Source organism: Pelophylax lessonae (genome assembly GCF_965119305.1).
Source record: "Pelophylax lessonae genome assembly, chromosome: 3".
In the NCBI taxonomy this organism is placed as follows: Eukaryota; Metazoa; Chordata; class Amphibia; order Anura; family Ranidae; genus Pelophylax; species Pelophylax lessonae.
Genome location: NC_138770.1, coordinates 397,178,936 through 397,194,712, shown reverse-complemented (window position 1 = coordinate 397,194,712; position 15,777 = coordinate 397,178,936). Strand labels below are relative to the sequence as shown.

General features: G+C 47.8%; 1 protein-coding gene across 2 annotated transcripts in view; it reads left to right on the top strand.

Annotated features, from left to right (window-relative positions):
- WASF1 (WASP family member 1) overlaps positions 1–15,777 on the top strand; it is a 237,917-nt gene that overhangs the window by 68,444 nt on the left and 153,696 nt on the right. For both annotated transcript variants that reach the window (XM_082251581.1, XM_082251582.1), the window contains exon 2: positions 7,499–7,659. In XM_082251581.1, coding sequence (XP_082107707.1) covers positions 7,527–7,659 — 133 coding nt within the window. In that variant the 5' untranslated portion in view covers positions 7,499–7,526. The remainder of the gene's footprint in view (positions 1–7,498; positions 7,660–15,777) is intronic.

Sequence of the window (15,777 nt, the reverse complement as noted above, 5' to 3'; positions counted from 1 at the left end):
TCTCCGAATCCCTCTTCAATGGTCCGTGGGCGACCGCCGGTCTGCGCCAGCCCGAGCAGGGCCCCCACCCCCAGGGCCCTGCCCCAGGTTTCCCCCCCACCCGTGACCAGAACAGTGCAATACTACTTGGTGATGAACATCAACAACAGTAAAGAAAAAGGAGTAACAGTAAGGAGGTCAATAAAACATACTGTGCAGCTATGTGGTATATCAATATTTTGTTGGTATTTAATCACTGCTGTGTTTTCTATTTTTTACTAAAACAAAAAAAAATGAAAAAAGACCAAAACATTTTGAAAATAAAGTTTCTTAGTTTTTGTCAGAAAATGTTGTAAATAAGTAATTTTTCTCCTTCACTGATGAGGCGACACCTATTAGGTGGCATTTATATGCTGCACTGATGGGCACTATTAGGTGGCACTGGTGGGCACTGAAAGGCAGCACTGATTGGTGTCACTGATGGGCACAGACTGGCTTCACTTATGGGGCAAAGACTGGCATCACTTATAGGGCTCTGTTGGAGCTGCACTGTAATCAGGCCACTGATGATCAGTGCCCTGATTAACTGTACAGTCTCCCCTGCGAGGAGATGCCACTGATCGGCTCTCCTCTCCTCACACTCTGCCAGTGTGAGGCGAGGAGAGACAATAAGCGGCACGTTTGTGTTTACATGGGATCTGCTGTGATTGGACACAGCCGATCACCTAGGTAAAGAGTTCCTTAATCCCACTTGTTGAAGGAAATAAAATGCATCAGTTATGGCCTGTATTACTTTGCCAGCTTTTTGTTGCCCTGCCTCAACTTTTTCGAGACGTGTTGCTGCCATCAACTTCAAAATTGCCTTAACCACTTGCCGACCGCCGCACGACTATCTATGTCGGCGGTCAGCCCCTCACAGGCAAACTAACGTAGGGCTACGTTGCTTGCTTGTGAGGGTCTAGGGAGCGAGCGCGCGCCCCCGGAGGCGCGCTCCCGCGTGGTCACGGACCCCCCCCGCGCGTGCGACCAGCGGACCCGATGTCCGCCGGCCACTCGGCGATCGGCGGGGGAGAGGGAGAATGTCAGGCAGCTTGTGTAAACAAGCGACCTGTCATTCTCCTCGCTGTAAAGACACTGATCACATGGATCTACTATGTAGATCCGTTGATCAGTGTCCTTACAGCTCAAGCCACAGCCAATCACAGTAGAAAGCACGCCCCTAGGGACACACACAGCCCCTTCCTCCCAAATAAAGTTAACCCCTTCACTACCAGTGTATTTTTACAGTAACAGTGCATATATATAGCACTGATTACTGTAGAAATGTCACTGGTAACCCCAAAAGTGTCAAAAATGTCAGTCAATGGTCCGATCTGTCCGCCGCAATGTCGCAGTACCGCAAAAAAAATCGCAGATCGCCGCCATTACGCGTTAAAAAAAAAAACAACAAAAATGACAAAAATCTTTCCCTTTGTTAGTAAACGCGATAACTTTTGCGCAAACCAATCAAAATACGCTTTTTGCAATTTTTTTTACCAAACATAGGTAGCATAAAACAAATTGGCCGAAAATGTTAAAAAATTTTGATTTTTACATTTTTTTGGGGGGGAATTTCATATAAAAAATGTGAAAAATATTGCTATTTTTGCAAAATTCACGCTCTTTTTTTGTTTATAGCGCGTGATCAAAAAATCGCACAGGTGATCAAATGCCACCAAAAGAAAGCTCTGTTTGTGGGAAAAAAAGGACGCCAAATTCGTTTAGGTACAGCGTCGCACGACCGCGCAATTGTCCGTTAAAGTCACGCAGTGCCGAATCGCAAAATACCCCCTGGTCGGAATGGGGGTAAAATCTTCCGGGGCTTAAGTGGTTAATTATTTCTTAAACGGTACATTTTCTCAGTTTAAACCTTTTTGAAATGTTTTCTTTTTTCTATTGTGAATAAAATAAGGGTTTATGAGATTTGCAAATCATTGCATTCTGTAGATTTTACACCGTGCCCCAATTTTTTTGGAGTTGCATATGAGGCCTCACAGGTAAAGACCCACTTCCATGAGGCTTGAAATATACTCACCGGCCACTTTATTAGGTACACCTTGCTAGTTCCAGGTTGGACTCCCTTTTTACCTTCAGAACTGCCTTTATTCTTCGTGGCATAGATTCAACAAGGTGTTGGAAACATTTCTCAGAGATTTTGGCCCAACTGACATGATCGCATCACACAGTTGCTGCAGATTTGTTGTCTGCTTATCCATGATGCGAATCTCCAGTTCCACCACATCCCAAAGGCGCTCTATTGGATTGAGATCTGGTGACTGTGGAGGCCATTGGAGTACAGTGAAATGTCATGTTCAAGAAACCAGTTTGACATGATTTGAGCTTTGTGACATGGTGCATTATCCTGCTGGAAGTAGCCATCAGAGGATGGGTACACTGTAGTCATAAAGGGATGGACATGGTCAGCAACATTACTCAGGTAGGCCGTGGCATGTAAACAATGCTCAATTGGTACTAAGGGGCCCAAAGTGTGCCAAGAAAATATCCCCCAAAACCATTACACCACCACCAGCCTGAACTGTTGATACAAGGCAGTATGGATCCATGCTTTCATGTTGATTATACCAAATTTTGACCCTACCATCTGAATGTCGCAGCTGAAATAGAGATTTTTCAGACCAGGCAAAGTTTTTAGAATCTTCTATTGTCCAATTTTGGTGAGGCTGTGGGAATTGTCGACTCAGTTTTTGGTGTTCTTAGCTGACAGGAGTGGCACCCAGTGTGGTCTACAGCTGCTTCTGTAGCCCATCTGCTTCAAGGTTCAATGTGTTGTGCCTTCAGAGATGGTATTCTGCATGCCTTGGTTGTAACGAGTAGTTATTTGAGTTACTGTTGCCTTTCTATCATCTTGAACCAGTCTGCCAATTTTCCTTTGACATCAACAAGGCATTTTCATCCACACAACTGCCACTCACCGGATATTTTCTCTTTTTTGGGACCATTCCCTGTAATGGTTGTGTGTGAAAATCCTAGTAGATCAGCAGTTTTTGAAATACTCAGACCAGCCCATCTGGCACCAACAACCATGTCACGTTAAAAGTCACTTAACCCAGCTCAAATGAAAATATGTATATCTTTTAAAATTTTATGTTTTGGTGCTGGCCTCTTATGCCTTAGGCCCCTTTCACACAGGCGGACTGTTCAGATCCGCCTGTCAGTTTTTTTGGCGGATCTGAATGGTCACCCTATGCATCTCTATGGGCCATCGGATGTGAGCGGACATCCGATCCGATCCGTCAAATCTGGACAGATGGAAACCCTATTTTCCATCCGTCCAGTGGATCGGATGAGAATGAACAGATGGTCCATTACCATCTGATTCCCCCATAGAGACGCACACAGCGCGGAGAACAGCGGTCATCCTCCTGCTCAGTGGGGGATCAGCGGATCGATCCCCCGCTGAGAAAAACAGAGTCCGTCCGACGGAATCCATGTGTGAAAGATTCCTTAGGTGGTAGCCCACAAGTGCCTTATAGCAAATATAGTTTAGACCATTTATAACACTTGTCATGTTCCAGAGGTTAAACCCGAGATGGGATCTAGATCTGCACATACATTAAACTGTCTCTCTCCAGTATCTCTCTTCTCGCTTGGTCTCTTTATACCTTTTTCTTTATTATTTTCATTTATGTATACTATCATTGTGTAGTTTGTGGATATTAAGTGGCACATACATGGGTTTCCTTAGTATATACTACAACTGATTCTAATTTTTGCTAGTTGTCTGCAATTAATTGGGACAATGAATGGGTGGAGCCTGTGATCTGTAGAGTCACTATATATTTCAAAGTTTTGTGTCTAAATGTAGTTATGACTAAGGCCTTATAGGCTGAAACATGTCAACTGATCTTATTAGCAGTTGTGTTTTGTGGTTCCTGAATAAAGATGAAGATTTTTTTTAAGAGCAATTACCGATGTGCGGATCATCTTTCTACATATGTACTCAGTTAAACAGCTGTGGATCGGGAACCTGGGAGCTTGTTTATTGGTGAGCTGTATGGGTAGTAGCACTTCTGTTTGCACTTGTCATGTAGCTCCATTTGTCCGAGAAAGCATATTGCATAGATACTCTTCTATATGTCCTGATATATTTTTGTACTACAACGCAATAGCCTTTTGTTTTCCACCACACGTGTTAGTTAATATAGCATTTTCTGTATCAAAACGAGCTGCACTGTGTTGGCTATTGAACCTCTCTGCTATTAATTCCATGCAAGCCTTCAGATACAGAGAGTACTTGTCTTTCAATAAAAAATGTAGCCTTTATTTTAACTCTTTTGCTTGTCCTGTCTGGGGTGATCATGCTGTACTGTATTATAACACATGTATTGTATATTGTGTTGTCAGGCTCACATGCTTGCACACTAGAGCTCTGTTTTATTGTAAGTGCTTCTGACATAATGTATTATTTAATTATCATCAAGTTTCCGCCGGACAAAGCAGCAGACAGTGTAAATCTCAAAATGAAAGAAAGTACTGCTTGTTGGACTTCCCTTATACTGCAGTCTAAGAAAGGAAGTCTTATCAATTTAGAAGGCAGCTTGCATATCAATTGACTGTGAAAGAAATACAATTTCAATGCTTTAGTTGTAACTGTATAACCTCTAGCTATATTGTGTGGTGTAATCAAAGTCCTCATCCGATTCTTTTATACATCAAGAAAAATTATTATTCTTTTAAAAAATCATGATACTTCGCCCACACAGGAGAAGACCTTTATCTGAAATATTACTACATTTTGGATGGAGAGCGGTCTATCGAAGGGTCTTTATAATGCTTTACAACTTTGGAAAGTGAGATATTCCTCCACCCTAGTATGGAGCTGACTAATCAAATTTAGCTTTCCAGAAAAACTTCCAGTAGAACTATAGGCAACTTTTTTTTTTTTTTTCTTAAGTATAGATTAAGGGAGGGTCATAACCCCTGTCAGTTTATTTTTTTGTCATCTGTGTCCCATTGGGGAGATTTCCCTTCACTTTCTGTCCCATCACATAAAAGGAAGGGAGAGGAAATCCCTGCAAATAAAAGGAATCCCATGGGGACCCCCAGGTCACCAGAACTAGTGTTTCCGTTGGAAGATATCCCCTCTAATAATTTTCTGGTGACAAGCCAAAATTTGGGATTTTTTTACTTTTCACTTTCAAGGATAATGGTAAACGGGAGAAATAGAGAGGGTGAATCTCCCTTTTGGGGACACAGGTATTCAAATATATCTCCACTCTGTTCAAAACTAAAATAGGTTTTCTCCACCGTTCATTGATTTTGTCCACTTGTTTACAGGCTGTGGGTGCCCCTGGCCTTGGTGCCTGTGGGCGTGCTGTCCCCCTGTCTTCCTTGGTGGGCCTTCTTTGGGGTGGGTGGCCTTTTTGGGTCCGGAGAGCTGGTGGGCTTGGGGGGCAGGTGGCTTGGTATCTGCGAAGCCGAGTACCACGAGATTGGGCAGGCCAAAAATTTAGGCCCCGGCTTTCGGCCTACTGGCTGGTAGCCCCAGTTGTGGAAGCTAATGCCGCCATTGTACCCCCGGAGGTCCGTCTCCCCTCCGCTCCCTGACTGGTCGCGGGTCCCCCGCGAGTCACGCGGGAAAAAATTTTGGCCGCGGCCTTCTAGGCCGCCCCCCTTCTGGTAGGGCGGCTTATGGGGTGGGAGAACAGGGTCCCAGGCAGGTGTAGCTGCCAGGGTGCTGTGGGGCATCCGCCTTCCCCAGTGGCTCTGTGGGGGTAGTCTGTCTGCGGGTTTTCCCTCATTAGCGGCTAGTGGCCCCCTTTAGGGGGGGTCCATTTACGGCCTCCTTGGGGGGGCCCCCCTTGCGGGGTTCTTTCGTTGGCCCCTCTTTTTGCGGGCCTCAGTCGGCACCTGCTGTCTGGGGTAAGGATAGTGGTTGGCTTAGTGATTGAGCCCCCCACTCTCCTGTCTCATTAGATCCTGCATCTGGTTTGGTTTTGGTTGCTGCGGATGGGACCACCCTGCGGGGTCTGAGTCCATGTTTCTCTGAACCGTCAGTGAGGATGATTCCTCCATGGTTGCTGTGCCACACAAAAGAGGCCCTAGTATATGCATTGATTACGTCTGTGCAGGAGTCATTTATGTTTGAGGATGAAGCCGAGGCTGCTGCAGCCAAATCTGTTTAGTTTGTCACCCATAAATCGTCCCGTGCGGTTATGGTTTTCTCTATCGTTCGTTGATGGACACAGCTCCTGATCTTCTTAACCATTGGATTATACTGCTCCCTACAGGAGAAGGACACTAGGCAGAAAAAAGCTTGACTACTCCTATGGGCAGTCCCAGGGTGTATACTCACAGTCTCAGCTATAGGCACTCTTCGGTCCTGGCAATTTTTTTCCTTTTTAATAGATTTTTCTATTTTTCCTGTGAGAATCTACAATCAACTGCTGGACTGGGCGACAGGCTGGATATTTTTTAAGATCCAGTGGTCACCCAAGGCTTACCAGCAAGCAATGGTTGTCATCAGGCGTTGGTGGCGGCCACTTGGTCGTCGGTGCGTATTTTTTCTAAGTTTTACAACATGGATGTTTTGGCATCTGCTTTTGCCTCTTTTGGCAGCAAAGTTTTTGCAGGCTGTGATTTAGAGTGTCTGTTTTTCACTCTTTAGGGTGTATTTCAGGTTGTGCTCCTGTTCTAGTTGAGCTACTATTATCTGGATTGGATTGTGTTTAGCCTTGGGTTTGTTATTCCCACCCCTCATGTTTGGCACTGCTTTGGGTTGTCCCTATGGTGAAGAATAAGGAGCTATGTCTGTCAATGAACAGAGGAGAAAATGTGGTTTTTTGATTCACCGTAATATCGTTAATGGACAGACACGGTCCCCACCCCTCTAAGAAGTTTTTATGCTTCTGTTACTTGTTAAAAAAATGAGTATCTCTAAGCAGAGAGGGGGGTTATGCCAGCTGAGGACGTCCCACAGGATGTAGTCAAGCTTTTGTGTTGTCTGCCTAGTCCTACTCCTGTAGAGGGCAACAATCCTATTTTTTGCCTTTAGTTGTGCTGTAAGGAATTTTATGAGTGATTTGACTTTTGGCCATTGGCCAGTCAAGTCATAGACAATGTTTTACAGCCATGTCTGTAAGACCAGAAGACCTTTTTTTCCCTTTCCCAAGGTCCTTGTAAGCTGAAAAGACCAGGATGAAATCTAATTCTGCCCTCAATCCATCAAAAATGTAAAAAACATTGGGGGGGGGGGGGGATTTACTAAAACTGGAGCAAACCAAATATGAAGCACCTGTACATAGTAACCAATCTGCTTCTAGCCTTAGTGGGTTCAGTTAAGCTTTGAAAATAAATGGTAGAAGCTAATTGGTTGCCATGAGCAGCTGCTCCACATTTTGTCTGTTCTAGTTTTAGTAAATTCACTTTATTATGGTTACAGTTTCAGGTCAAGATGTTTTATTGCCATATAATAATAATAATAATAATAATAATCCAATTGTCTCTTATTTTCTTATAGGTAAGAAGGTATCCCGCTTCATCCAAGGATGCCTCTTGTTAAACGAAACATCGATCCCAGGCATCTGTGCCACACTGCTCTTCCAAGGGGAATCAAGAATGAACTGGAATGTGTAACAAATATCTCTTTGGCAAATATTATTCGACAACTAAGTAGTCTCAGTGAGTATATTTGTTTTTTTCCTTGAAATATATTTGCAGCATTTGGTCTAGATTATGTACAAGATCTTTTGGATTTCTTTGCCATTTCTTTTCTTTCTTAAAGCTCAATTCCAGCCAAAGATATTTTTTTTTTTTTTTACAGTGGGATATATTCTTAATTTTTTTGTCAGTTTCTTATTGCTGCTTGTGACCCAATTGGGGGGATTGTTCCTCACTTTCTTTCCTTTGCAAGATATTTGCAAGATATGAGGGTGCGGTAGGTAATGATAAAGGAACACAAGCCATAAAAACATTGTCCAAACTTAGTTTTAAACCTTCCTCTCTCTAACCACTTGACCTCCGTGAGAGTGACCCCCCCCACCCTCCTTCATAACCAGGCCATTTTTTGCAATATGGCACTGGGGTACTTTAACTGACAATTGGTTGGTCATGCAACACTGTACCCAAATATTTGTCATGTTTTTTCCCCCCAATAAATTTTTTTTTTGGTGGTATATACTTCTGCGTTTTTTTTTTCAATTTTTGCGCTATAAACAAAAAAAGGAAAATTTTGAAATAAATATATATATTTCTCTTACGTCCTCCGACAGTCGCCGCCTCTTCATATTCGTCACATATGGGGTATTAGACTTTGCTCCGAAGGAGTAGCTAGGCAACAGAATATGTTAACAATAAAGCTTTTAACATATCCCACCCTCAAGGGGTGGTCCCCTCAGTCAATACCCTCCTACTTCCTGCAACCATATCTCAGTTTTAATGTCTAGCTTGTCAGGAGTGGCTGGCTCTCTCTGTGCTGGGACTTTCTGTCCCAGACTCTTTCTTCTTTTTAAAATTTTGTTTGAGTTTTTCTCTCTACCTTTACTTAGCTGTTATTTTGTCAGCGTTAGTTAGTTCTTCGGATGAAGAGGATCATGCGGACTGGGTCTCGGGCTGATCCCCCTGGTCGCAGGTCGTGGGTCAGTGGCTTCCCAGTCTGCCATCGAGCGTTCAGTCAGGTAACGCTCCTGGCACAGTGAACGACCCATCCCTGTTCGGTGCAGGGATGATTGGTGAGGTGGCTACCTCACTGGACGCTGTGCGGTTTCTTAACCCCCCTTGTGTGCGTCTTGAATGCGACTCTCCCTGCCTCATGTGCAGCGGCTTGTTCGCCTGTGCGGGTCCCCCACGCCATGTGAGGTAAGTGTATTTATGTGGGGACCTGTCTGTCTGGGGGGGTGTCAGTCTGGGACTGTGTAACCTGCCTCTATTCACACTGCTTGTCTCCCTATCTCTCGGCTGCATGCTGTGGGCTGCAAGGGGGGGGGGGGGAGCTGTATGACACTGTGTGTGTCAGACTGGTCAGTGTGAGAAGCTGTGTGCTGTGGGGCATGTTTTTTTGGGCATGTTTGGGCATATACAGCGATCGCTGCGGCGATCTGACATGTATTCTGATATTGGAATGTAATGTGTGTTTTAATGCACTGTGGAGCGGCGGTTTCGGCGCCAAACGACGCCATTTTGCCTACACTCGCTCCGGCCGCATGGTTAACATGCATGGCGGCCATTTTCTTGTAGCCTCCATAGGCTTACATAGAGCGCCCTGGCAGCATCACTTCCTCTTTCCAGGAACACCGATCGAGGCAGCAGCAGCGGCGAGGGTCTCCTCAGGTTTTATCCTTCTGTTCTTGCTATCCATTGCCTGTGTTCAGTTTGCATATTCCCTGTGGGGGTCTCATTGTGCTTGAGTGTGGTGCGGTGGGCTGCGCTTGCCGCGCTTGCTTAGAAGGGGCAGTTAACCCTTGGTTGTCTGGCATTACAGGGGCAATGGATTCTCAGGAGGGCAAATTTCCTACAGTATTGGTGGAAAGCCAGGGGACCGCTGTTTCCCCCCCAGGGGGGGATTTAGCCACTATTGTGGCTGGCCTTGCTGCTCAGGTGCAAATGCTGGTGGCTGCTCAATCTACTAAAAGGCCCAGAGTTGCTCTTTCCTCTGATTCTGAGGGTGAAGGTGATGGGGCTGTTATGGCGGGGGCCTCCTTATCGGGGTCCCGCTCCTCTCTTGATCTAGTGGGGTCTGAGGTGGAGGCTGAAGTTGAGGGGGTTGATAATTCTCCCCCTGGCTCGCCTGAAGAGCTTGCAATCATGGATGAGTTGATTGCTTCCATTAAGCAAACGCTGCGTTTGCAGGACGAAGTGTGTCACCCCGCTGCCTTGGCGGCTTATGCGACGCAGAGGAAACGCAGGACGCCGCAGGTTTTTCCCTGCAATGATGATTTTCAGCGCGCTGTTAAGGATCAATGGCGCAATCTGCGCAAACCTTTTGCGGTACCAAGTAGATTCAAGCTGCGTTATCCTTTTTCGCCTTCCACTGATGAAAGGTGGTGTGTGCCTCCACCAGTGGATCACGCAATTGCGGTTTTGAACAAAGCCACTGCGATTCCTGCAGAGGATTCCCCTGTTTTCCGTGATGCCACGGATAGGAGACTGGAGTCTCTTGCCCGTCATACTTATTCTGTTACGGGTTCTATGCTTAAGGCTCTGTTTGCTTCTCTCATGGCGGCCCAGGCGATCGCAAGTTGGACGCAGATGCTTAGGCGCGTCCTAGTGGCCGACTCGGCCTCGCCGGCGACCCTGGATATGGTGGATCAAATCCACCAGGGTGTCATGTATCTGTGTGATCTGGACCTGGTTCCGTTTGTGGCACGTGTGCACAGCGTGGCGGTGTTGTCTCGCCGCCTGGTTTGGTTAAAATGTTGGTCGGTGGACCAATCTTCACGTAAGACCTTAGCCAATCTACCTTATGATGGGTCTCGCCTTTTTGGGGAGTCCCTGGATGTGTTGATTAAGGGGATCACCGGGGGTAAGAGCACTCTCTTGCCCCATTTCCCCAAGGCTAAGGGGGCTTCTGGGAAGAAGCATGCTAATTTTCGGCCCCCTCAGGGGTCCTTTCGTGCCTTTCGGCCGCACTACAAGGGCAAACCGTTCAAAGGTCAAGGCTCTCAGAAGAAGCCCTGGTCTGGTAAACAGAAGTCCGGCCAATCCGGATCTGCAGCCCATAACAGTTCGGCCTGAAGGGGCGCCCTCACCCAGTTTTGGGGTGGGGGGACGCTTGCTCGGTTTTCTTCAGCCCTGGTTGGCCCGTGTGCGGGACAGATGGGTTCAGGAAATCGTTCGATCTGGTTACAAGATCGAGTTTCTCTCTCGGCCGGAGAGCAGATTTTTTCCCTCAAATCTTCAACTGTCTCCAGAGCGCTTGCGGGACCTGCACCTGGCGGTGCGGGACCTGAGGGCTCAGGGAGTGGTGGTTCCGGTGCCTCATCGGGACAGGTTTCGGGGGTTTTATTCCAATCTGTTCACCGTGCCCAGAAAGGAGGGCAAGGTTCGTCCGATTCTGGACTTGAAGGCTCTGAACCGCTCTGTGCGGGTTCGCAAGTTCCGCATGGAATCCCTGCGGTCGGTGGTGGCTGCCCTGGTTCCGGGGGAATTCATGGCCTCCATCGATTTGAAGGATGCGTACCTTCACATCCCCATATTCGAGGGTCATCAGAGATACCTTCGATTTGCCATTGCGGAGGATCACTACCAGTTCGTGGCGTTGCCCTTTGGTCTCGCCTCGGCTCCGCGGGTCTTCACCAAGGTGCTTGCACCGGTTCTGGCATTATTGAGGGCCCAGGGCGTTTCTGTCCTGGGGTATCTGGACGACATTCTGGTTCGGTCTGCGACCAGCCAGGGTCTGGAGAAGGACCTGTCTGTCACGGTGCAAACTCTGCAGGAGTTTGGTTGGACGATAAATTTTCCAAAGTCGACACTGAGTCCGTCGGTTCGTCTCCCCTATCTGGGAATGATTCTGGACTCGGTGCAGGCGAAGGTCTTCCTGCCGGAAGACAAACTCAGGACTCTCCGGGAGGAAGTCAGGTCCCTCAGGGACGTTCCGAACTCGTCTCTGCGGATGTGTATGAGATGTCTGGGATTGATGGTCTCGGCCTTCGAGGCGATTCCTTTCGCCCAGTTTCACACGCGGGGTCTCCAAGCGGAGATCCTGTCCAGGTGGGACGGGCGACCTCAATCTCTGGATCTTCAAATCTCGTTGAGTCATCGCACCAGAGGTAACCTTCTGTGGTGGCTCCAGTCCCCGTTGGTGTCCGGGGGCAAGTCGTTTCGTCCGATCTCGTGGACGGTAATCACCACGGATGCCAGCCTGTCGGGCTGGGGTGGAGTTCTGGGCGTTCTGTCCGCCCAGGGGACTTGGTCGGAGGGGGAGTCTTCCCTTCCGATCAACATTCTGGAATTGCGTGCGATAAGTCTCTGTCTTCATCACTGGACGGACCGGCTGCAGGGTTGCCCGGTTCGGGTGCAGACGGACAATGCCACGGCGGTGGCCTACATCAACCACCAAGGGGGCACCAGGAGTGCCCGAGCGGCTCGAGAAGTGGCCGACATTCTGTCTTGGGCCGAGACTCATGTCCCGGCGATAACGGCGGTTCACATTCCGGGAGTGGAGAACTGGCAGGCGGACTATCTGAGTCGCCAGACCCTGGATCAGGGGGAATGGTCTCTCCACCCGGCTGTCTTCCAGATGTTGTGCGCGAAGTGGGGTCTGCCAGATGTGGACCTGTTCGCGTCTCGTCTCAACAACAAGGTGAAGAGGTTCGTGGCAAGGACGCGCGACCCTCGGGCAGACGCGTCGGACGCGTTAGTGGCCCCGTGGCATCAGTACAGGCTGATGTACGCGTTTCCACCGATTCAGTTGCTGTCCAGGTTCCTTCGCAGGTTACACTCGGAACGCAACACGGTGATTCTTGTGGCACCGGACTGGCCTCGCCGGTCCTGGTACGCAGACCTCGTGAATCTGGCGGTCGACGCCCCGTGGCGTCTACCTCTTCGAGACGATCTACTGTCTCAAGGACCGATATACCATCCTGCTTTACAGTCGCTGGCTTTGACGGCCTGGCTGTTGAGACCGAGGTCCTGAAGGAGAGGGGTCTCTCTCCGGAGGTCGTTCATACTTTAATCAACGCGAGGAAGTCTTCCTCAGGGAAGGTTTATTACCGTACTTGGTAGGCCTATTTTGCCTGGTGTGAGTCCAGGGGGTTTTCACCCCGCACGTACTCGGTGTCCCGTGTGCTGTCTTTCCTTCAAACGGGTGTTGATCAGCGTTTGGCGCTGGCTACGATAAAGGGTCAGGTGTCTGCTCTGGCCGTTCTGTTTCAACGTCCCGTGGCTTCCAACCCATTGGTTGGCACCTTTGTTCAGGGTGTGCGGCATCTGGTTCCCCCTAGGCGGGATCCTCTGCCCCCTTGGGACTTGAATCTCGTTCTATCTGTGTTACAACGTGCTCCTTTTGAACAGATCAGGGAGATCTCGTTGTCTATGTTGTCCAAAAAGGTCGCCTTTTTGGTGGCGATCACTTCGGCTCGCAGAGTGTCGGAGCTGGCGGCTTTGTCCTGCAAGTCTCCGTACCTGGTTATTCATTTGGATAAGGTGGTCTTGCGACCTAATCCTTCTTTTCTTCCGAAACGAGTTTCGGAATTCCATCTTAATGAGGATATTGTCTTGCCTTCGTTGTGCACGAAGCCTAAACATCCAAAGGAGGTGAGATTGCACTCTCTGGATGTTGTTCGGGCGATAAGGGTTTACCTTAAATCGACTGAGTCTTTTCGAAAGACGGACTCCTTGTTTGTTCTTCCAGAGGGTCCTCGGAAGGGCATGGCGGCTTCGGCCTCTACCATCGCCAAATGGATCAGGCAGACCATTGAACAGGCCTATGCTTTGCAGGGGAAGGTTCCCCCTGTGCCTGTGAAGGCGCACTCTACTAGATCTCTGAGTACGTCTTGGGCCTGTCGTCATGGGGCTTCTGTAGCCCAGGTGTGTAAGGCGGCGACCTGGTCGACCGTGCACACTTTCACAAAATTCTACAAAGTAGATGTTCAGGCATCGGCGGATGCTTCCTTTGGCCGCAAGGTTCTTAGTGCGGCTGTTCCCTAGGGTCCCTTGTTGGGGACTCCTGGCTGTTGGGATAAGTTTTATATCCCCTGGTTTTTTGTCTTTTCCTGGGTTGTTGCTCCTGTTGAGCACTTGTTTTTTGCTGTTGCCCAGCTGGTTTCCTTCCTTTGGTAAGGTTCCTTTCCTTGATGCGGAGACTGCGTTGCCTTTCGGCGCGGATGCGTTTCCCACCCCTCATGTTTGCACTGCTTTGGGACGTCCCCATATGTGACGAATATGAAGAGGCGGCGACTGTCGGAGGACGTAAGAGAAAACGGAATTTTTGTAAAATCTTACCTGTAAAATTCCTTTCTCTGAGTCCTCCGACAGTCGCCGCCCCCGCCCCTCTTTTGGGGTTTGGTTGTATACTCTACTGCTATTCCACTAAAACTGAGATATGGTTGCAGGAAGTAGGAGGGTATTGACTGAGGGGAGCACCCCTTGAGGGTGGGATATGTTAAAAGCTTTATTGTTAACATATTCTGTTGCCTAGCTACTCCTTCGGAGCAAAGTCTAATACCCCATATGTGACGAATATGAAGAGGCGGCGACTGTCGGAGGACTCAGAGAAAGGAATTTTACAGGTAAGATTTTACAAAAATTCAGTTTTTTTGCTATAAAACCTATCCAATAATTAAAAATAAAAATCAAATGTCTTAATAAATTTAGGCCAACATGTATTTTGCTATGTTTTTGGTGAAATGTTTTTTTTTTTTTTTTATTGATTTTTTTTATACTAGTTGGCAGCGATCGGTGACTTATAGCAGGACTGCTATATACTGCGGCAGACTATCGGACACTAACTGACACTTTTGAAACTTTGCGGGAACCAGTGACACTAATACAGTGATCAGTGCTAAGAATATGCACTGTCACTGTACTAAGGACACTGGCTGGGAAGGAGTTAAACATCTAGGGCAATCAAAGGGATAACTGTGTGCCTAGCCAGTGTTTTTGTGTACACTGTTTCACTCTGCTTTGCACAGACACAGGATCATCTCTTCCCCCTGTCAGAACTAAGAGAAGCCTTGTTTACATATCTCAGTTCTGTGTGTTTCACTAACGATCGGAGGGTGCTGGAGGACATTAAGGCTGCATTCACATGTCAGTGTTTGGATCGCAGGCAGAATTGCCGCGATTCCGCCCGCGATCCGGAGATTATTGCAAATCGCGGGACGTCTGTGCGTTGCCCGTGATTTGCAATAGCCCCCCAAACGCTGAGCGATGTTGCCGCGATTTACGCCTGCCGAATCGCAGTAACATCGCGCAAAAAAAATCACGGGACGCAATACGCTCCAAAGAAGCTCTTGTACTTTTTTGGGCGTAATGCGTCCCGCGATTTTTTTTTTGCTCAATGTTACCGCAATTCGACAGGCGGAAATCGCGGCAACTTCGCTCAGCGTTTGGGGGGCTATTGCAAATCACGGGCAACGCACAGGCGTCCCGCGATTTGCAATAATCTCCGGATCGCGGGCGGAATCGCGCCGCGATCCATACGCTGACATATGAACGGAGCCTAAGTCCCTCAAACCCACAGATCAGCGTCTGCTATGAATTATCACTGCAGAAGCGCCCCACCTGCGGCGCACTTTCCCCCTGCTGGCTGAAATGCAAAATTTCCCACCACCTAGAGCTCATTTAAACCCATGAATGGGGGCATGCATCAGATTCCTAAATATTTGGCATTTCCTGTGGCTGGAATCAGGGTAGTATGCAAATACCTGTGGCCAGGAAGCCTTTGTAAAGCAATGGTGGGATAAAAAAGGGCAACAGCTCACTGCTGCTGTTCGAATGCACTTTAGAGATATATGATCTCCCGTGGGCATGGAAAGATTGTGCCCAGGAATGATTATCTGTGGAATGTGCAGATACATGCAAACAGCCGCAGCTCCTTTAAGCCTGTCATTGCTTTGTAAAGGAGGAAAGCAGGAAAATGGTTTTTAGTTTCAGTAACTGTTGTTTTGGGCCAGTTTATTGCAGTATTTGTCCCTTATGGGAAGTTATACTTTCTCTGTGTGTTCTGGTGACCATTGTCACTTGGACAGAAAGTGAAAGCGGATCCAAAGCTTTATGGTTGTGACTGGAAGAGAATCGGAGGAGAAATCTTCCAATGGGACAGCTGTTTAGATGACAACTATCTAAGAATATAGTTCCCAA